This window comes from Aspergillus lentulus, assembly GCF_001445615.1.
Source record: "Aspergillus lentulus DNA, contig: Alt08, strain: IFM 54703, whole genome shotgun sequence".
NCBI lineage: Eukaryota > Fungi > Ascomycota > Eurotiomycetes > Eurotiales > Aspergillaceae > Aspergillus > Aspergillus lentulus.
In genome coordinates this window covers 1,455,635-1,477,358 of record NW_028322118.1, presented here as the reverse complement: position 1 = coordinate 1,477,358, position 21,724 = coordinate 1,455,635, and the positions used below count along the sequence as shown (strand labels likewise).

Below are 21,724 nucleotides of genomic sequence, written 5' to 3'. Positions count from 1 at the left end.
ATTTAGCCTTTCTCTGTTTGACCACCGTCCTTCCTATCATCAGCTTTCCGGCCAATGATGCCTGATTACCTCGTGGCTAGCAAAAAAGGGCGGTCTCATTTTGCTGGCTTTAGCTGTCGCTCAATCGTATCCCTTATATTCAATTGCCAAATGGAAAATAATATATCTTAGGAAATTTGTTTGAACACACAGAATGATTAATCGCAGGTCGTCCCGTCATTAGCCGTTTGGCATCAGTTGAAGTTAACCTCATCCATCTATTTACCCCAAACGTTCTCCTCTTCCAGGCCCCCATAGGACCAGACTGGCGTTCTCGACTCTTCTTCTTCGGGTTCTTCAGGCTGTTTAACAGCTTCCGTGGTTTCATTAGAGGTGCTCCCGCCCCCTCCAGGCGATGCTGTGTCGTGCTCGCCGACTGGCTTACCGGAAGGCCTCCTAAATGTGAAATGATTAATGCTATTCCCCAACCAATTCTCGAAAGAATCCTGAACTTACTGAAAGTGTTTGTTTTCTGGTTCGACCCAGGCTGAACCAAGAGCTCTCTGGGCTTGCGCCCGTTCCTCCTCCTCAGCCTCTCGATTTTCAACTACGAGGTCAACTAACTGGCTGCGGTGGGAACCTTGGGATGTCAAGGAGCTCGAACCGCGTTTGAGGGAAGGCGACTCCTGACTGCCTTTTCGCCGCGAGTGACTCGAGCCATTGCGGTCATCCCGCTGCTCACTTTTCCCGCTCATTGTACGGGATTTTCTGGGCTTGCGGGCTCTCCTCACTGGCTTGGCCGCTTGCTCAACATTCTGGTAGGTTGTGGTATTCGGCAAACGTTGATCTCTTGGAACGACGTTGGCTGTAATTACGGGGTACTGGAAAAAGTCAATTCTCCGCTTCGTCCTTCGTCGTCAATGTGGGCAAGACTTACATTCCAGTCCCCAAACTCTAAGGCGCGAGCTTTGTTGAACAATTCCTCATCGTTTGGATCCAGAGTGGTTTCTTCAATGTCGCTATTTGAACGGAAACGTTCCAGAGCACTGCTTCTCCGACTCCGGTTACTCGATTCTGCATCAGCCAGTAAAGGAGTTCGACTGTTGACCTCTCCTGGCTTGGGAATCCAGTACTTTGCCTTTCCGCCTCGCTCGTACCGCATTCCGTCCATCACGCGTTTGACTCGAGATTTAGACTCGGCATGCGGGATGATATGATCGCCGGAATCAAATAGCCTGTACTCGTAGTTCTCACCCCGAAGAGTCATCTTCGTGTCTTCCACCAGATCTTTGGCTCCAAAGGCATCTCGAAGCGCATACACAACCGGCAGCCGAGCGGCGGAAATGGTTGGATCCGCGTAGTCGTGCCAGGAGAAGGCGTACCAATGGGTGATGGCGAAAATGGGCATCTCAAAACAAATTAAGCTATCCTGTATTGCTGCAGCGAGGTTGTCGGGTGTGTACCCTGCCACACCATTCGACAGGGCCCCTAACCACTGCAAAATGGACAAGAAGAAGCCCTGCCAATAGGAGGCAAAGATGATGAGTTTGACGCAGAGAAACTTGGGAACCGGCCGAAATGGCTGCAAGTCGTCGTGCAAGCAGACCCAGAACATTGCGAGAGAGTAAAGACTAACAGTGACGCTGACATTGTACACGATACCTGTCCAAAGGTAACCTGACTCCAGGCCGAGGTAGCCCTCTTGATAGGTATCCGTTGCTTTCATTACGATTGAGGCGATGGCCAAAATAGGCTTCAGCCATGTATACTGGAGGATCCCGCGCTTGACAGCCAGGAATGTGTGCGGATCCGAGATATCGACCTTTGGAAGGAAGTGATTCAGGGGCCACGCATGAGATACAGGAGGGCGTCCATGTGTCATGATAATCAAAGCCCGCTCGCCACCGAGAAAGTTGATGAGTAGCTGGAAGAATGTGTAGATCGTGAAGGCCTAACAAGCAGACGTCAACACCAAGGCGCAATGGAATAGAGCTTCTGCTATACCTCGTAGACGTCGCGAATAGGATCTAGCCAAAGAGACGCTCGCCGTGAAACGATGCTTGACCAAGAAGCAACCGCATATATCGGAACCCTAGGTTGAATGAGCTCATGGTCTCCTGCTTAGGAGCAAACACCAACATCAAGAGTATGCGAACAACGTATCGTTGGAGCAACGGTTTTCGGTAATTTTTACTGTGGAACGAGTCAGCGCATAGCTGATGAGCTCGAAAGGGCCTTATCGCACGTCTGGAGCCATATGGACCTAGTTGTAAAGAACAGGTGATGTTAGCTCAGCGATCCTTGAGGTAATAGCAGCACTACATGTGATACTCACAAAAGTGACAGCATCGAAGCTACCAGTGCAGAGACGCCAGCAACTATCACCACAGCTCGAGCCAGCCTCGACCCTGTACCACCGGAAGAAGAGCCTGCAGTCATTGTCGTGAAGACTCCGCGGTACATGACCGCGCGTTTCGTTGATTACCTGAGTCTACCCGCAAAGCATGCTGCAACCTAGCGGTGATAACCAAAATATCAAAACATGATCCTTCGAAGATAAAAGGAGCTGCTCTTCGAGAAAATAAGACCAAGAGCAAGATATTTCTCGAAATATGACCCGTGGCCGAAAAACAACAAAGGACGAAGCTGTCTGACTAGCTAGATAACCTAAAGAAGTCCAGACCAAGTCCCGTGCCGCATTGCGTAGGCAGGAGGGATCAAAAGACACCGCCTAGCCTCATCAATTCAATGCCGAGGGAGAACCTCTCAACGACGCGAGGACTGAGCACTATGGTTTGCTGAGGTTCGAATTAAACAAATCCACTTGGTACGATGAGGTTGTGTCGGAGCCTTCTTCTCACCATTTGTCCGGTTCATTTGAGGAGAGATCGCTCGCTTTGCTGAGTCGCCATGTTTGCGGCCATCGGCGCACCAGATTAGGAAGACATGGCCAGCACAAGCACGAGCTTGACAACCCTATCTTTAACCCCTGATCCCAGCTTTAACTGGTAAGGAACGTGGTGGCTAGTAGATATTGACCTTGACTAATTACACCCAAGGTTTTTCCTGCTTGAGCTCATCGTATCTTGCATCTTGTATCTTTCCCCGTATTCACCCCCAGAAAGGACGCCAATTGCTAATTAGATCAATAGGGTGCTGTTTTTCCTGCTCTACTTTAACCGTCTCTTCGCAACTCTCCTGTCGTACGCTATCCGCGCCTATACCTGGCACTACTACCGCGCATATGTCGATATTCATGCGCTCCAGATCTCGCTACTCGGAGGTAGGATCTTCTGGAAAGGTATCCGATACCACGGGGTGAACGAGACAATCTTTGTGCACGGAGGATTTATAACATGGCATTATTGGAAGCGCACAGTCAGACATACTGATCTGTCCTTGCTGAGTTCGAGCAATGAAAGGACGCCGGCCGGATCTCAACGCCCCGATACTCAGAGTTTGGACAAGGCTGGCAGGGACAATGGCGAAGGAGAACAGGGATGCCTGAAAGGAGCGGACAACCTTCCCTGTCGTATTACAATTCAGTTCTACGGCCTGGAGTGGTTTATATACAATCGCACGCCGGCGTACGACAGTATCCTTGCCGGCTTTGGCCAACCGATTGCCGGCGATGATCCGACAGCTCCACCGAGTGCTACCAAACCGCAAGAAACAGGAAGAGATTCATCGGAGCCGCAATTGAAGGAAACCCGCCAGGGAAATGACACGGAAAAGAGAGGGTCACAAAATGTGGCTGAATCTTCACAAGAAATAGGGGAGAGTCTGTCGAGGCTGCTCCGACTCCTGCCACTCAAAATCGCGTGCGACAAGGGCGCCATTGTCATTGGAAATGAAAACACAAGATCAGTCTTGACCACCACCTTTGACAGTGGAACTGGTCTCATAGAAGCCTGCAGTGCCGGTCCGTACGATCTTTACCGTCAGGTATTTTCTTTTCAGATCAACCATCCTGTTATACAAATGCGACCGAACCCAGATTATAAGCAGAGCCAGCTCGCTGCTGCTGATGGATTAAGTTTAAAGAATGAAGACAAAACAGGCAGGCGGCGCAAAAGAGACACTATTTTTAATTACCAGTTCCAGAAACGACGGGCATGGCACAGTATACGGGACCTCATTCCGTACTTCCAAACTTCAGTTGAGTCGTTTCATAATCACAACAAAAGCATAAACACGCCTAGAAACCAGACAGGCTTTCGGAACGATGCCCATTGGATTGGCCTATCCCGGTATCTGGACGATAGTACTCAAGACGACCATGAAGAATGGCATTCTGTTGAGTATGGAAGATTTTCAACACTTGTTGACAGCCCAAGCATGGCCATATCCTACTATTGGGATATTCCCGGATGCGTCGTGTCTCACCAAGACCCTGGGAAGATGTCAACTTCTGCGGCTTCCTCAGACATAAATGGCGCGCCACCACCAGAATGGGGCATCGACATCAAGTTGGATGGGGGCACTATCAACTACGGGCCTTGGGCCGATAGGGAGCGTGTCGGCTTGCAGAACGTGTTTTTCCCGAACACCTACCGCAGCTCCCAGTCTTCTGAACCATTAGCTCCGGGTGACCTAAGAAGGAACACAGTATTCAAAATGAGACTGGAGATGAGCCAAGAGACAATGTTGCGCATCCCGACGAGGGAGCCGTCAAAAGACTGGCTGTGGAAAGGCCGAGCTGATGCAATCAAAGGAGCTACGAAACTAAAGAAGCAGCAAAAGAGAAGACCATCGCGCCCTGCGGAAGGTGATAAAAGTAACCTTGGCCCTGACATTCGTCCATTTGGTTGGCTGTCCCTCCGCGTCGCTGGGGACTCCACTGTCACCTATACTATGGATATGGTGGCCTCGACTACAAGGGGATTCAACAATTTACTCGATCTGGATCTTCGAGATTCTAGACTGTCCTCCAGTGTCAATCATGCATTGCTGTGGCAATGTCCTAGGCAGCTTGTCACCTGCGATCTCTCTAACCCCCTCTCCTGGAACAGTCTTCGTACATGGACGTTCGACGTTGAGAGTCATAACATGGAGCTGTTTTTGTTGCGCGATCACATATTCCTTCTTACTGATCTCGTGAGTGACTGGGCGTCTGGGCCCCCGCAGGAATACTTCACTTTCGTGCCGTTTACCTATACTCTCAACTTATCGTTCGTCGATTTCAAGCTTTTTCTTAACGTCAATGACCTCAACATCATAAGCAATCCCTCCGATTTAGATGACAACCGGATGCTGGTGATCAAGGGCAAGAAGCTGACATCTGATGTCTTGATTCCTTTGACAACATACAAGCCGGAGCAAAATGCCGTCAAGTTCAACGTTTATCTCGACAGTGGTGGAATAGACTTTTTGTCGCCGCAGTGGGATACTCTGCACACATTTTTGCGAGATCGATCAATTGCCACGCTCCACGGTCTTTCTCTCGGAGGCTCATACAATTATTATCTTTCAACAGCGCCAGATCTCACCGACACCTTGTTGCTCAGTATCCATGGTGTTTCTCCTAAGCTCTATCTATATGGATTCTTGATCAAAAGTTTCATGACGATAAGGGAAAATTATTTTGGAGACGAAATGCATTTCAAAACCCTTGAAGAATTTCAGGAACTGGCCTATTCCGAGGAGCGAGCTAATTTCCACAATGGAATTAATCCGAATCGGAAGTCGAATGACCTCGATGTTATCGTGCATGTTGCCGTCGATGATGCTTGTGCCCTTCTGCCGGAGAATATGTATGATCGCTTGAAATGTGTTCGGCTCACAACTCCCTCCTTGGAGGTTGACTTGCGGTTTACCAACTACTACATGGACCTTCAATTCTCAATTTCACCTCTGAGAGCAGCTATGGAGGTGCATAGGGTTGAAGGACCAGCCAGCATATCTGATACTCAGCTGTTCATTGATGGAACTTTCATCCACGGGCATCGACTATTTGGCCTGCCTCCTTCGGAGCCGACCTATGTTTGCAACTGGGACTTTGAAGTAGGGCAAATCCTTGGTGAATGTTCGGCGGAATTCTTGGGCTGCTTGGCTGCAGCCTTGCAGAGCTTCGATCAGTCTTTCGATAACGAAGAGAATGCTCTTCCGCCGCTGTTTCCCATTGCGCTCCATGATGTCACCTTCCTTCGTGCCAAAATACAACCAATTCATATCTCGGTGTTGTCAGAGCAAGCAGCTTTGATACTCAGCTCAGGGCTTATCACAACCAAATTCAACGACTGGGCAAATGCATCATTTTCAAAGCGCGTGAGCCTTCTTGTACCTGATCTTTCCATCGCCGCGGTTAACTGCCGCGATATTGACCTGAAAGGAAGTTCGTCGCCGGCGAGTGTATCTCCCCTTGCGCTTTTCCAGACAACGATTAAACTGAGGATGGCACAGCGGAGGGCAGATATCGACGAGGATAGGAAATTGCAACAAGAACATATCGGCGTGCACGACCAGAGGACTCAAAGAACACCATGGCTCATGTTTGATTGGGAAGAGCTTGACCCTAGTTCGTTTCGCACTCCAAATGATCAACTTGCTCCTCCAACAATTGCCATACCTTCCATGCCTGAGCCTATTATTAAGCAGCCTCATACGTTATCCTCAGCGGACAGTCTCTCCGATTCCAGGAGCCAGCAAAGCTCAAGGAGCTTCGTCTTGCCTTCAGATAATTCGAGCGTTAGAAGTGGGAGAGGGCGAAGGAGGCGCAAGAAGATGTCTTTGCGAAATCAGCAGGGAATAGGAAGCGATCGAAAACCCGAGCATCGGATTGATAACGATGCTCGAGACATATCAAGATACAGCGAGGCCAGGGAATTTCCGAAGGCTCTCCATACAACAACCAGCTCCAAGTCCTCGAGTGCATGGACAATGCCCGAATTCACGCTTCACAAGATCTCCTTGGATAGTTCGCAGCTTCCCACAAGACGAATGTCAGATGGGGATGTTTCTCGAGATGGAGAGATCGTTGCAAAATTTGATCCTCTATTCTCAGCATTCGACGAGGAAAGAGTAACTCTGACGAATTTCCTATGCGAGTTACCTTCGGGAATTAGAGGCGCTTGCTCACCCGAGTTCCTATTCATGCTATCATCGTTGATCGAGCAACTGCAACCGAGTCACCCGATTGAGATAATCGATTCGCTGCAGAAGGACGTCATATCCGACATCGTTGGTCATGATAAGTCAATGAAACGACCGAAACAGTCGACGAGCTTTGCGATTCGGGCTCCATTCATAGTTGCGAAAATGGTCAACGCTTCTGACTCCCCTATGGATCATGAGGTTGGGTTTCGAGATGAGTATAGCATCGAGATTTCCAACCTGAGAACAGAAATCCGGACGAGGATTGAAAGACAGAAAGGTGATCTTCTAGCCGGTATAAATAAAAAATTCACCGTTCATGCCGCAGCCCAGAGTCTCACCGGATTTGTTGAGGGCGGCCGGGCGGATGCATTTCAGGAGAAGGCTGGGTTCAGGTGTCTTTTTAGTGACTTGGGCTTTTGGCTGGTGACAGCACCCATCACTAGAACTAACCTTCAGGTTCGTGGCTTTGATACCATCAGCTCCACGAAATCGGTGGAGCAACTTGCCGTCCTCGTTCGTCGGGCAACAACTATGTTTGATTCTGTCGCCTCGTCTTTTGAACATAGCTCCTCTGTCGGCAGCAAGCGACTTCGCTTTATGATATATTCCCTTACCCAATCGGCAGGAAACATCCCTGACCCTGCGTTCCTCACTCGCATTTCGCATGTTCTTAGGGTTGCTCCCACTCATTTACGGCAGCACGACTCATGGAAAATCATTTCTCGGATTCGCAATGTCTACAATAATCTACCAGTACATCAACAGCGAGACCTGGTTTCGAAATGCTCCAGTGACAATATATCGATTCCGGATAACGCGAAGGCAACTGTATTGTCAGGTTTCGACCAGTGGCGTGCCTGGGACTTGGCACATGTACAGAAGAGTTATGTGATGCGAAAGATCTGGGACACATCAGAGTCGGAGCCGTCAGATATACCTACAGCAATAGCAGCGTCGCTTACAATCAAAAACTTCCGCTTCACCATTGACCCTGGACCGAAAGAGAGTGACTTTGTCGTTGAGGATTTGTCATCTGCGTTGTCTATCAGCTCGCAGCAGACTTTACCTGACAAGAAACCGACGAGAGTGATCATTTCGCAGACTTATTGCTCATCTGTTGGCCTCCACCTGCGGTGGGAAATTCTCGATCTTGTTGATGGTGTGTTAAAGACGATGTCCGAGACCAAGCAAGAGTCCGCATCTTCTGCTCAGGCATCCAATGATCAGCCCATGGAAGACAACGAGCTACATCTCATTCTCGGGGTTGACTCTGGCTTCATAACACTGGACGGGATCAACATCAAACTAGCAATGTATAGCAAGGGCCTGAGGAGCTCGATGGTCCACAAATCAAAAGAAGCGGAGAATCCCGAGGTTCTAAGTGTATTACTCAGTGCTCAGACGTGCTCCGCTGAACTATCTAGTCTTTCCAAGGCGCTGATGGCTTGGAACGTCCGCGATCCGTATTTGTACTCCTCGCGCATCACGGAAGAGAAAAGGAAGGAACTGACTCACGGCTGGAAGATTGCTGGATCTTGCAGGAAACTGCGATATGACATGAAAGAAGACCCCGTGAGCCTCGCGCACACAGCGGATCGAGTGATAGCGGATGAGGTCCGGTACCTTCATCGGCTTGCTAAGAATCTCAGTGACTCCCGGCCGGGCATGAGCACGGTGGTGAAGAAATCCCCTTCCAATAACTTCCATGTCGCAATGTTCTTGGGCGATTATCAGCTGAGTTTCTGTATTCTACCATCGTTGACCTACACGATTGCTGGCAAGGTGGCACGAATGTCAGTCATGCCCAGGACGGAATCCAAGATCGAGGTCGATTTCGACCTCAAGAAGAATTCCCATACCTTCTACTCGAACGAAGGAGGCGGGCGCCGCGCTTTGTCACAATTAGAGATACCACCCATCAATGGGCGGGTTATGGTCAACATGCCGTCCAGCGGCATGGAGGTGGATGTCGATACAACTATTGAACTTATTCAGTTGGAGGCAAGCGCGGTGCGGAGTCTCCTGGGTGCTTTAACAAAACCTGAAGTTTCCCACTTGGTGTCGGATCTTAAGCAGAATGCCGAGATCTTGCAGCTGCATCTCGAAGAAGTTTTGGCCATCAATAAATCTTCGCACCAAAAAGAAGCGCTTTCTTCAGAGCGTGGTCTTCTCTACAAGGCCCGTTTGTCCATGGCAGGAACGAAAATTCATGCTACTGCTCCAGGTCTCAATGGTAAGGAATATTCGGCTGATATGGACTTGAACCTGGGAATGATAAGCATGCGACTCGACAATGGATTGGATCAAGGACGCCCGATGGAGTTCCCGGAATTTAACATCGACGCTTCGAATATCGTCTTTGATTTGAAGAAAAGCGAAGCGTCTCAAAGTCGTTCGTTCTGCAGTATTGCTGTGGAAGCTAAACTTCAGGGAACGTCCGTGACACGTGAAGATGGCGAAACCAGGCGAGCATATCATCTGAACAGCAAGAAGTTTGATATTGAGCTCTTTTCCGAAACGGCCGCGCTAGTTGTTGATATTGCTAGCCATCTTCAGGATCGCATCAAGACGCTCGACTTATCTCACGAGGTCAAGCGACTGAGGAAGTTACGCCGTCGTGGTCATGCCGAGTTAACCGCTCAAGCCCCAGACATCCCCAAGATCAAGATCAGCGATGAGACAATTCCAAATGACTTATTCAGGGACATGTATTCATTGCATTTGAACTATATTCAGATCGGATGGAACATGTCCACCTTACCGCAGCATAGATCAGGGCGCAAGCCTGATGATCTGGTTTTCAGTATCAAGCAGGTGGATCTGTCCAATAGCAGACCCAATGCCGCCAAGCTTCGAATTGAAGACATGCAATTACAGATGGTGCCGGCTTCTGGTGACCGGCGGAAGAGATCGCTTAACTCCGCGCTCATGCCTGAATTGGTGTTCAATGTGGCATATTCTTCAAACAAAACGGAGATTCTGCTGGCCCTCCAGGCCGCTGGAAAGTCGCTAGACGTGCGAGCAACATCTGACTTCATCCTCCCAGCCAGTATGATACGGGATTCGATCGCTTCTGCTAGCCAGATTATACGTGACGCGGATTCTGTCTTGGTTGCGAAACCAAACGTCGAAAGCAACAAACAGCGTCCTCTCTTTGGAAACAAACGTCTACGCTCCATACTAGTAGACGTTGACTTTGCGGGAGCTATTCTGTCTCTTCAGAGCAAATCCACCGACGATCAACAAACACTGCTGACTGCATCTTGGACGGGAAGTCGCCGGCCGGAAGCCAAGTATGGGCAGTACGTCCAAGGAGATGCAGCGACCACTGCAACACTCAGAGCCCCTGGGGTGGCGGTCAAAGTCCAGTTTGAGGACAATGGCAAGGATGTGTCCGCATTGAACGCAGAATTAAAGATTGATGCCTCGACAAATGTCCTATACCCGTCGCTTGTTCCTGTAATAAAGCAGATGACCGCCGCCATCAAGGAGGTCATGGAAGGCCACGACAAGCCAAGGAGACCATCCAGTGCCGCCATATTACAGCCGCAGAAGCTAATGCAGGAAGCCCCATTCGATACGAAAGATGCGGCCTCAATTCTCGGTCGTTGCAAGGTGAATGTCGGGATTTTGATTCGCAAACAGGAGTTTAGCCTTAGCTGCCAGCCCATCGCTAGAGTAGCGGCCACGGCAGGCTTCGAGAGCGTCTACATAACGATCAACACGGTGCAATCCGATGAGCAGGGGAGGTTCTTGGCGGTTCTGGTAGCTTTCAATTCGTTGCGGGCATCAGTCAAGCATGTCTACTCAAACGAGTCGACTGCGAGCTTTGACGTGAAGTCCATCGTCATGTCTCTCATGAATAGCAAACATCTGAGCAGTTCGAAGGGCATTTCGGCTGTGCTCCGAGTCAGTCCGATGCAAGTGATGCTTAACGCAAAGCAAGTTCAAGACCTCCTGCTCTTCCGTGAAATCTGGGTTCCCTCCAACGAAGAGACCAATGGCGGCAGGGCATTTCAACCGGAGTCAAATGAGCCTCAGGCTTATATCGTTCAGCGTTACCAACAAGTGGCAGCAGCGCCAGCATTTCCGTGGAATAGTGCGGTTGCCATTGAGAAGCTTGAGATTCAGCTTGATCTGGGGTCTACGCTTGGAAAGGCACAGTTCGCAGTCAACGATTTGTGGCTGTCATCGAGGAAGACATCTGATCGAGAACAATCACTCAGCATTGGTTTCAAGTCTACTGAGGTAGAAAGTAAAGGCCGCATGAGCGGGTCGGTCGAGCTTCAGACACTGAAGATTCGCACATCCATTCAATGGCCGGAGGAGAAGCCCAATGCGCATTCTGTTCCACTCATTCAGGCCTCCATCTCTTTTCAACAGCTACAAGCCAAGGTCTCTTTCGATTATCAACCGTTCCTAGTCGCCAATATCTCAATGTTCGATTTCCTTATGTACAATGTCCGAGGCGCCAATGGTGCGCCTAAACAGCGACTCTTCAGCATTTTAGAAGGAGATAAAGTGCAAGTATTCTGTACTAGCTTGACTGCGTCACAATGTCTGGCGCTGATCCAAGGCTGGCAGCGGCTGGCCCAAGACAAACAAGCAGCGTACGAAGCATCACTGCGCGAAGTTAAGAGATACCTGCGCAGGAGAACATCGGTGGCTACGGAAAAAATGGAACCCCAAGCCAAGGAATTGGCCAAGAAAGCGAAAGACACCAACGCTGAGAAGGCGCCTATATCTCTCAACACTGGGGTGGTCGTGAGCATCACCGACGTCAATCTCGGTGTTTTCCCGAGTTCTTTCTTCGATAACCAGATTTTCAAACTGGAGGCACACGATGCACAGGCACGGTTCTACGTATCACTGAAGGAGGGCAAGATACACAGTGCGCTTGGGCTCACGCTGGGGCAGTTGCGTGTCGCTCTTTCGGCCGTCAACCGTCCCACATCTACGGACATTGAGGATCTCCTAGTCAATGAGATCGTCAGTCGCGCCATAGGGTCTCGGGGGGGAACGATCCTCAAGGTGCCTCGGCTTGTGGCTAGTATGGAGACTTGGCAGACCCCGGGCCATCCGCAGATAGAGTACATCTTCCGCAGTACTTTCGAAGGCAAGGTGGATGTCGGATGGAACTATTCGCGCATCAGTTTCATCCGGGACATGTGGGAACGCCATTCCCGTGCGTTGGCGTCTCGACTCGGCAAGCCGCTGCAGCCGTCGGCGGTTCGCATCACTCGAGGACCCGGACCGGAGAGAGATGGGGATAAGCAAGAGGAGAAGATTACAGCGGTGGTCAATGTACCCCAGTCAAAGTACACATATACGGCTTTGGAACCACCAGTGATCGAAACGCCCCAGCTACGGGATATGGGCGAGGCCACCCCACCGTTGGAGTGGATTGGGCTCCAACGGGACAAGCTGCCCAACCTCACGCATCAGATCATTATTGTGACGTTGTTGGAGATTGCAAAAGAAGTGGAGGATGCATACGCGAAGATTTTGGGATCATCATGAGCATTGTTCCCTCTACATGGCTGTTAGTCTCTGTATACCACGTGGGCTGGTGTTTGACAGCCACAGACCATACATCATCTCAGGCGGTTCTGAGTAGGTCGTTTTTACATGCTCTTCTGGGAGTTCTCGAGACTGATTTCGAGTCCTTGATAGTCTGCTGCATTGTGCATAATGTCTAATACTGTACATAGCCTAAATCAACTTATCAATAATAATGAGTACATCGACCTGCATGAAGCTGCTACATTTGAGATGAACTGTATGTGGTAAGCTACCTCTGTAAGGCGTGTAATTGTTAAGCTACGAGCTCGTTAATTCCTAACTCCGCGTCTGATAACTTAAGCGGTGAGGTGGGGAAAGTCGTTGCTCACAAGATCGTTCATTGGTTGCTGAGCATCTGTTTCCTGAAAAATTTTCATGCTTTTCTTTCCGACCTCAATGGAGCTAACTATTTTCAGTAAGCGGGGTCATCTTTAGCTTGGACTTCGAAACGACTAGGTAACAGTAATTGACAGAGCAAAGTGGGCTGATGAGGTGTGGTAAGGTAACTCTGATACAGTCACTGAAATAATTGTGATATCAGTGTCTTGAGCCCAACGCCACCCTTTAATGCCCTCGGCGAGAGGACAGAGTTTAGAGAAGCAGACATCAAATATGGTAGCTAGCTCTGAAGAAGCTTTGAAGCTATAGCTGGTAGCTAGACGAGTCACAAAGTGACTCAAACGAAGGGAAGAACCACGGTGGAAGAGCTCTGGCAACTCTGGCAACTCAGTTCATAGGTCATCCATGAGGGAAGGAATATCCTGCGAGTCAACTGGTCAGTTCCTCTAGCTCTGGTAACCTCTGGTCGGTCAATAAATGGAGTACGGATTTGCCATTGTCCATGGCTGGGTTGATGATTGCTAAGCTCTGATAATAATAATACTACATGGTACAGGGCAGTGATGAGGGGCACATAGGTACCTAAGGTATCAACCTCCAGGGCTTTTGTAGGCTGTAAGACGATAGGAAAAATCTGAGGGGCAATAGTAATAATAATGGCAGGGCAACAGTACGGGAAAAAAACGCACATCCCAGATTTCAAAATCAAGAGGGTAAAAAAAAAGAGTTCTCTTGCACAAATAATATTGCAGCGTCCCCACCCGCCGTCCTTCCTCGCTTTCCCTCCCTCTTTTTCCCCTCTTCCCACCACCACCGCACTTCTACTTCCTTTTTCCCACCTCAGCCCGCTTCTTGAGCAGCGCACATAGGTCCTTTAAGTCCTATTCAATTTCTGCTGTCAGGTCGAGCTAGTCCTCGATCCTGATCCTCTGTGTGTCGTTTGTTCTTGCTTTTGACTTTTCTTTTTCTTTCCCTCTACCCTTTTTACCTTACCTCACCACCCCGCCTCTACGGCTTAGAAAGAAAAAACCGTCAAAATGGTTAAGTAAGTCTTCACTCTTCCCTGGACGATACTCGAGCCCCCAGCAATGAAGACTATATTTGGGATGGGATAGAATAAAGATTGCTAACATGCTGTTTATAGCTTCACTATCGAAGAGGTTCGTTGACCCCGCGCCGGTTTGCCAAGCCTACTCGCTAGAGAGAGAGAGCAAGAAGAGCAGAACAGAGTTACGAGATGAAGGACAAACAAAACTGACCATGAGCAGATCCGGTCCCTCATGGACCGTCCGGCCAACATCCGGAACATGTCCGTCATTGCTCACGGTACGTAGCTTCGCGAAGAGGGAATGAAGACAGGATTTTTCCTTGATTACAAATACTAAGAAATATTGGGATCATAGTCGATCACGGAAAGTCGACTCTGACCGACTCCATGATCCAGCGTGCCGGTATCATCTCAGCTGCTAAGGCCGGCGAGGGTCGTTACATGGACACTCGTCCCGATGAACAGGACCGTGGCATTACTATCAAGTCGACTGCGATCTCCCTGTATGCCAAGTTCCCCGACCCGGAGGATCTCAAGGAAATCCCCCAGAAGGTCGATGGTGCTGAGTTCCTGGTCAACTTGATCGATTCGCCCGGTCACGTTGATTTCTCCTCTGAGGTCACTGCCGCTCTCCGTGTCACTGACGGTGCCCTGGTCGTCGTCGACACTGTTGAGGGTGTCTGTGTCCAGACCGAGACCGTCTTGCGTCAGGCCCTGACCGAGCGTATCAAGCCTGTCCTTATCATTAACAAGGTCGACCGTGCCCTGCTCGAACTTCAGGTTAGCAAGGAGGATCTCTACCAGTCCTTCTCTCGTACCATTGAGTCCGTCAACGTCATCATCTCCACCTACCATGACAAGGCTCTTGGTGATGTTCAGGTCTACCCCGACCGCGGTACCGTTGCTTTCGGTTCCGGTCTGCACGGATGGGCTTTCACCGTCCGCCAGTTCGCCGTCAAGTACGCCAAGAAGTTCGGTGTTGACCGTAAGAAGATGCTTGAGCGTCTCTGGGTGAGTAGAACCATTTCCCCAGAAGCAAAACATAACCAGCCAGCTAACACGTTTCATAGGGTGACAACTACTTCAACCCCAAGACCAAGAAGTGGACCAAGACCGGTGAGAACGATCAGCGTGCTTTCAACATGTTCATCTTGGACCCCATCTTCAAGATCTTCGCTGCTGTCACCAATGACAAGCAGGAGGAGATCCTCACCCTCGTTGAGAAGCTCGAGATCAAGCTTGCCAACGACGAGAAGGACCTCAAGGGCAAGGCTCTGCTCAAGGTCATTATGCGCAAGTTCCTGCCCGCCGCTGATGCCATGTTGGAGATGATCTGTATCCATCTGCCCTCTCCCGTCACTGCCCAGAAGTACCGTGCGGAGACTCTGTACGAGGGTCCCATGGACGACGAGTGCGCTATTGGTATCCGTGACTGTGACCCCAAGGCTCCTCTCATGCTTTACGTCTCCAAGATGGTTCCCACCTCTGACAAGGGCCGTTTCTACGCCTTCGGTCGTGTCTTCGCCGGTACTGTCAAGTCCGGTCTTAAGGTCCGCATCCAGGGTCCTAACTATGTCCCTGGCAAGAAGGAGGATCTCTTCATTAAGGCCATCCAGCGTACCATTCTGATGATGGGTCGTTTCGTTGAGCCCATCGAAGATGTTCCTGCTGGTAACATCGTTGGTCTGGTTGGTGTCGACCAGTTCCTGCTCAAGTCTGGTACCCTCACCACCTCCGAGACCGCCCACAACCTCAAGGTCATGAAGTTCTCCGTCTCTCCTGTCGTCCAGCGTGGTGTTGAGGTCAAGAACGCCCAGGATCTGCCCAAGCTGGTCGAAGGTCTCAAGCGTCTGTCCAAGTCTGACCCTTGTGTCCTGACTTTGATCAACGAGTCTGGTCAGCACATTGTTGCCGGTGCCGGTGAGCTGCACCTTGAAATTTGCCTGAAGGATCTCGAGGAGGACCACGCCGGTGTCCCTCTCCGTATCTCAGACCCTGTCGTCTCCTACCGTGAGACTGTCGGTGCTGAGTCCAGCATGACCGCCCTGTCCAAGTCTCCCAACAAGCACAACCGTCTCTACGTCTCTGCTCAGCCCCTCGGCGAGGAGGTCTCCCTCGCCATCGAGGCCGGCAAGATCAACCCCCGTGACGATTTCAAGGCCCGTGCCCGTGTCCTCGCTGACGACTTCGGCTGGGATGTTACCGATGCCCGTAAGATTTGGTGCTTCGGTCCCGACACCACCGGTGCCAACTTGCTGGTTGACCAGACCAAGGCCGTCCAGTACCTCAACGAAATCAAGGACTCTTTCGTCTCTGGTTTCCAGTGGGCCACCCGTGAGGGTCCCATTGCTGAGGAGCCTATGCGCTCTATCCGCTTCAACGTCCTTGATGTGACTCTGCACGCTGATGCCATCCACCGCGGTGGTGGTCAGATCATCCCCACTGCTCGGCGTGTCCTGTACGCCGCTACCCTGCTTGCCGAACCTGGCCTCCAGGAGCCCATCTTCAACGTCGAAATCCAAGTTCCCGAGCAGGCTATGGGTGGTATCTACGGTGTCCTCACCCGCCGTCGTGGTCACGTCTACACCGAGGAGCAGCGTCCTGGTACCCCTCTGTTCAACGTCAAGGCTTACCTGCCTGTCGCCGAGTCCTTCGGTTTCAACGCCGATCTCCGCCAGGCCACCGGTGGTCAGGCCTTCCCTCAGTCCGTCTTCGACCACTGGTCTATTCTTCCTGGTGGTTCTCCTCTTGACCCCACTACCAAGCCTGGTCAGACCGTTACTGAGATGCGTAAGCGCAAGGGTCTCAAGGAGCAGGTCCCTGGTTACGAAAACGTAAGTCTCTGGTACTCTCTGATCTCACTAAATACGTTGCTAACACCTTTCATAGTACTACGACAAGCTGTAAAAATGTTCCATACCCGCCTGATATGTTTTCAGTCAGTCATGGCTGCAAATATATGTTTATGAGATTGACGAACCCTCTACATTGTCTATGAAAAGACAAGGAAAATTCAATGAGCAAAATTTCAAAACGAGACACAACACGGGCTTGGTTCATGTCGTAGGTGGATTTTCGAATACCTAGAGAAGTAGAATCCAGGTGTGCGCGTGCATTCGCTATGGCTTCCTATAATCTATTTGTTACGTTTATGACTGCGAGGGCTCTTTAAATAGTTTACTTGCTGTTCTTTGCTTGGACATGAAAAATTTCATTCAGTAGTTCAAATTCTCGGTGCTTTCACATTTAGATTCTTCCGTAGATTCGGTCCTGCCGTACCTCGTCACCTGGAGATGGCCTTAACTGTCGAGATCACTCGTAATTCTGTACGAAGTAGGGAAGGCCCTGATATAGATCACGTGATTCCACCGTCATCCGCGTCGTTCGCGTTTCCCCGGCTTCGAGGCGCAAAGCTCTGTCCCACGCCCCTCATCTCTCAACTCGCACGATGGCCTAAATTGACCTCTTGATATTGCTGGAGGCCTGATATCTTGACCCCTTCTATCCAATCGGAAACGTTTGACGACACCAATCAAGTTCGTTTTCGAAAAGTCAGCTACATTCGCACTCGTGCTCGAAAATTGCCGGAGCCTCTTCTCAGTACCTTCTCGCATTCCTACAAGAGGTTGGCTTTTCGTTTCAGCTACGAACATGCAGCTCACCGAAGACGAGGCGACGGAGGTGAAGAAATGGGTGGTGAAAAAGTTGGAAGACATGTAGGTCGACCCATTAATAGCGCACATGCATACCATTGCATAATAGGGGAACTCGGAAATGCTGACCACGATTGGCATCATTTAATTACAGATCCGACGCTGATTCAGATGTGCTTGCGGACTACGTACTTGCGCTTATCCGGTCAGATGCTCCCGATGATGAGATCAGGAAGGCGTCGGTGGAAAATTTGGAGGACTTTTTGAGAGAGCGTAAGTGTTGTTCGTGTTTGGTGCATTCGACACAGAGCTCTCTTTGCTGAACTGTCGCTGCTTCTAGATACTACGCAATTTGTCGATGAGCTGTTCGCCACCTTTGGCCCGAAGCAGCAGGCTCCTCCGGCCGTCTCGCATCCTCCGACTCAGCCCCCCCTCACTCATGATCTGCCACAGCCCGTGTCCCTCCCCCAGCAAGCGTTCCCGTACAACGTGGCCTCCGGTCCTTCTACAGGTAGTTACGGAGCGCCGATGGGCGGCGCACCCCCGTCGCACACAGGACCTGACGGCTCGAATTTTAACCGGAAGCGTACCTACCACGAGGGCTTCCAGACAGAGCAGGAACGTGAAGATGTGCCTCATAATCGGACCTTCAAGACACCTCGTCGAGGGCGCGGAGGCGGCCGTGGCGACTGGATGGGGCGCGATGGTCGGGCACCCCAGGGTGCGCCTGGACAGTTCCCTCCTGCTGGCGCCGGGTTCCCAGTCATGCCACCATCATTCCCGGGGTTCGACCAGAATGACCCGATGGCAGCGATGATGGCCCTACAGAGCATGGGGTTCCCTCAGATGCCTGGCATGCCTCCGATGCCGATGGCGGCTCAAGGTGCTGCTGGTCAGTCCCAGGAGCAAATGATGGCCAAGTCATCTGAGCGGTGCCCCTTCTACGAGACGCAAGGCATCTGCTACCTCGGGGCGGCCTGCCCGTACCAGCATGATACCGGCCCTGGGGCAAAGGAAGACGGTAAGCGATTAGCATCTTGCTCTGAGCGCGGACTTGCGCTAATCAGTGATCCTACAGAATATGATCCTAAATCAGCTTCCATTATGGTCGACTTGCAAAGACGAGACGGAGGCCCGATGCGCGGCAGTGACCGAGGTCGTGGCCGTGGCCGCGGTGGCGATAGAGGCGGCTTTGGACCCCGAGGACGTCGGTCTGAGTTTTCTGCCGCTGGTCCCAGCGACGATCCCTCAATGAAGACGATCGTTGTAGAACAAATCCCTGATGACAAGCTCGATGAGGCAACGGTGCGGGAGTTCTTTGCCCAATACGGCGAGATCGTTGAAATCTCGTTACAACCGCACAGGAAACTGGCCTTGATCACGTACGATAGCCACGCAGCAGCCAAGCGGGCATGGTCCAGTCCCAAGGTCATCTTTGACAATCGCTTCGTCAAGGTTTATTGGCATAAGCCCAAAGCCGAGAGAAACGGTGATCAACGACCAGCGGGAGACGCAATGGACGAAAGCCCCGTCTTCGATCCTCAAGAATTCCAAAGACAGCAGGAAGAAGCGCAGAAGGCGTACGAGGAGAAAATGCGCAAACGAAAGGAGACCGAAGAGGCCAAACAGAAGCTGGAGAAACAGCGAGAGGAACTTCTCAAGAAGCAGCAGGAGGAGAAGGAGCGGCTCTTACGGAAGCTCGGCGCCAGCGCTACGAGCAACGGCACGACTCCCGATGGCGAAGCTAGTCAGTCCCCCGCCGACGAAAACGCAAGCGAGCAAACGAAGCAGCTCCGCGCACAGCTTGCGGCTCTCGAGGCCGAAGCCAAGACCCTTGGAATCGACCCTAACGCTTCGGAAGCAGGCGCGTCACCGTTCTCCTACCGTGGTCGGGGACGAGGCTATGCAGGTTATCGGGGCGGCTTCGCTCCACGTGCTCGCGGGTACGCTCCTCCATTCCGCGGAAGTTTGCGTGGGCGAGGTGCTGCCCGTGGCCGTGGCGGTGTTCTTCGTCTCGACAACCGGCCCAAGCGGATCGCTGTGTCTGGTGTGGAATTGAATACGGAAAAGGATGAAGCCCTGAGACAGTTCCTCATTGTAAGCATTTTCCCTTCCCTGAGTCTTACCAACATCGTCCAATTACTGACAATTGCTTCCCAGGGCGTCGGCGAGTACGAGTCCATTGAACCTCACCCTGAACAGCCAAGCACTGTCGTCGTGGCCTTCAAGGAGCGCTACCAAGCCGAGAAATTCATGCGCGGGCCGTGGAACATCCCGTCCGTTGGAGAGGTCCAGCTTAGCTGGGTCCCCAACCCTCCCGTCAGTGCTACTGCGCCTGCTCAGATCTCGGGCCCTGGGTCGGATACTAAGCCGGCTTCGGACGAAGATACGGTCATGGAGTCTACGGCGGGTTCGTCGCAGCCTGCGGATCAGCTCAATGCTCGCAAGGATGGAAACCACGACGTTGATTACGATGTTGCGGAGATGGATGACAGCTGGGGTGTGGAGTAGACTATCATTGACACATTTGAGCATCATGTATGGATATCATGGTTGGCGTTATGTTGTGATTCTTAAAAAAGGAAGTTAGATCTTTGCTTATTTCTGCAGAGAGAACCGTGTCTATCCCAGTGTCATCAGACCTGCATTCAGGTGTATACATCCTTGAAGACTGTACATTGTCAAGAGTTCCACTAAAACGGCCTTGTGTGCCTTGCCAGCCTCAATGTAAATCCTGAGGAATCAGCTCCACGAGGTATCCATCCTGCAACGAGTGAGTTTCCTGCTCCAGCACATTGCTCAATTCCTTGAGGGGGTAATGAGCTTACCGGATCAGCGACATAAGCAATCTGATCAAAGAGCTTCTGATAATTCGGATGAATCTCGCCCACACCGACTCCCCTTTCCTCCTCCCACGAACTCAACGGCACACTCTCTCGCGAACTATTACCCAGCTCCTTGATAATTGGAACCCCTTCCTTCCTAAGCCTCTCCAAGGTGCCCGCAACATCCGGGACCGTGAACCCTAAGTGCCCGAAGCCGAGATGCGGCGGCGTATTGCCAGTGGACATGTTGAAGCCGCCCTCCGCGTCTGCTTTTTCTGTCCCATGAACATGGTACAGTTCTAGCAATCCTGGGGTTTGCGTGAGAACCGGGGGGTTGGCGACCCGGGCAGACCAGGAGGGCAGGTCAGCTCGGTCTTCCGCTGTGGAAGGGTAGCCTAGGTAGTATAGTGTGAAAGGGCCGGCATTCATGGTGAAGACTGTGCGCATGCCCATGAGCTTGATGTAGAAGTTGAGTGAGCGCTGCGGGTTGCGGACGCGGAGCATGAAGTGATTCAGTTTGTAGCCAGCCGTGGGGCTGTTTTCCGGGAGGCGGGGGTCATTGTTGTGGCCGCCGGGGAGAAAGACGCCAGGACTGAAGGGAGAAGAGGAGGATATTGATGCTGAGGAGTTTGAGGAGATTATGCCTTGGTCTACACTCATCTCGGTTGCTGGATTGGTATTGCAGGGCGCTTAGCCCTACCAGGTGAGGAGAAATGGGAGTATTCTGAAATGCGGGGTGCTAAACAACAGACCAGATAATACGGGTTATGATTATGCCGGACAGATTAAATGCACAGTAGTAAGACTTCAATTCTGAAGATCATGAGATTGTTGACAGATGGATTTATCCAAGAAAGTTAGTCGAACAAAGTAACGTGAGCCAGCGCTGGGATATCGCAGTGCAGAATGCTGGCCTTTATCGCGGACATGCACCAATGCCGATGATGCTGCATACCAGTCACAAATGTGTCCAAAGCCCCCGCAATGGGCGATAAATCTGATGATTTGACGACCTGCAAAGCATAATGTCATAATGCAGCTTCTTGCATGAAACTGAATTCCGCTCATATCAAAGCCAAAACTCCAGAAAAGATGCCAGAATATTGTACAGCCTTAAGCAAGCGTCCCTGCCTGTTGAGTATTTGAGATCTAGCACGAAAGCGCCTAAGAGATGGCTTTTGCCCCTGATGAAGTTGCCACGGCCCCCATCAAATTCTCAATAG

At 51.1% G+C, this 21,724-nt stretch overlaps 5 protein-coding genes across 5 annotated transcripts; 3 read left to right on the top strand and 2 right to left on the bottom strand.

Moving 5' to 3' along the window:
* Window positions 1–257: 257 nt before the first annotated feature.
* On the bottom strand, window positions 258–2,418 carry ALT_3743 (OSTA/TMEM184 family protein; the record flags this gene model as incomplete). The annotated part of the gene is made up of 5 exons (XM_089599627.1): window positions 258–435; window positions 496–860; window positions 917–1,930; window positions 1,984–2,071; window positions 2,315–2,418. 5 exons carry the CDS (start codon window positions 2,416–2,418, stop codon window positions 258–260), a joined length of 1,749 nt encoding a protein of 582 aa, XP_089455965.1.
* Window positions 2,419–2,925: 507 nt separating this feature from the next.
* Window positions 2,926–12,594, top strand: ALT_3742 (uncharacterized protein; the record flags this gene model as incomplete). Its single annotated transcript, XM_033556327.2, has 2 exons — window positions 2,926–2,987; window positions 3,132–12,594. The coding sequence occupies 2 exons, from the start codon at window positions 2,926–2,928 to the stop codon at window positions 12,592–12,594; spliced, it is 9,525 nt and encodes a 3,174-aa protein (XP_033412218.2).
* A 1,418-nt stretch (window positions 12,595–14,012) lies between these two features.
* Window positions 14,013–16,930, top strand: ALT_3741 (elongation factor 2; the record flags this gene model as incomplete). The annotated part of the gene is made up of 6 exons (XM_033556328.2): window positions 14,013–14,020; window positions 14,120–14,135; window positions 14,244–14,301; window positions 14,379–15,034; window positions 15,094–16,857; window positions 16,913–16,930. The coding sequence occupies 6 exons, from the start codon at window positions 14,013–14,015 to the stop codon at window positions 16,928–16,930; spliced, it is 2,520 nt and encodes an 839-aa protein (XP_033412219.1).
* A 744-nt stretch (window positions 16,931–17,674) lies between these two features.
* Window positions 17,675–20,187, top strand: ALT_3740 (CCCH zinc finger and RRM domain protein; the record flags this gene model as incomplete). Its single annotated transcript, XM_089599626.1, has 4 exons — window positions 17,675–17,739; window positions 17,831–17,949; window positions 18,017–18,697; window positions 18,755–20,187. 4 exons carry the CDS (start codon window positions 17,675–17,677, stop codon window positions 20,185–20,187), a joined length of 2,298 nt encoding a protein of 765 aa, XP_089455964.1.
* A 211-nt stretch (window positions 20,188–20,398) lies between these two features.
* On the bottom strand, window positions 20,399–21,161 carry ALT_3739 (putative lactoylglutathione lyase (Glo1); the record flags this gene model as incomplete). Its single annotated transcript, XM_033556330.2, has 2 exons — window positions 20,399–20,440; window positions 20,505–21,161. The coding sequence occupies 2 exons, from the start codon at window positions 21,159–21,161 to the stop codon at window positions 20,399–20,401; spliced, it is 699 nt and encodes a 232-aa protein (XP_033412221.2).
* Window positions 21,162–21,724: the final 563 nt, after the last annotated feature.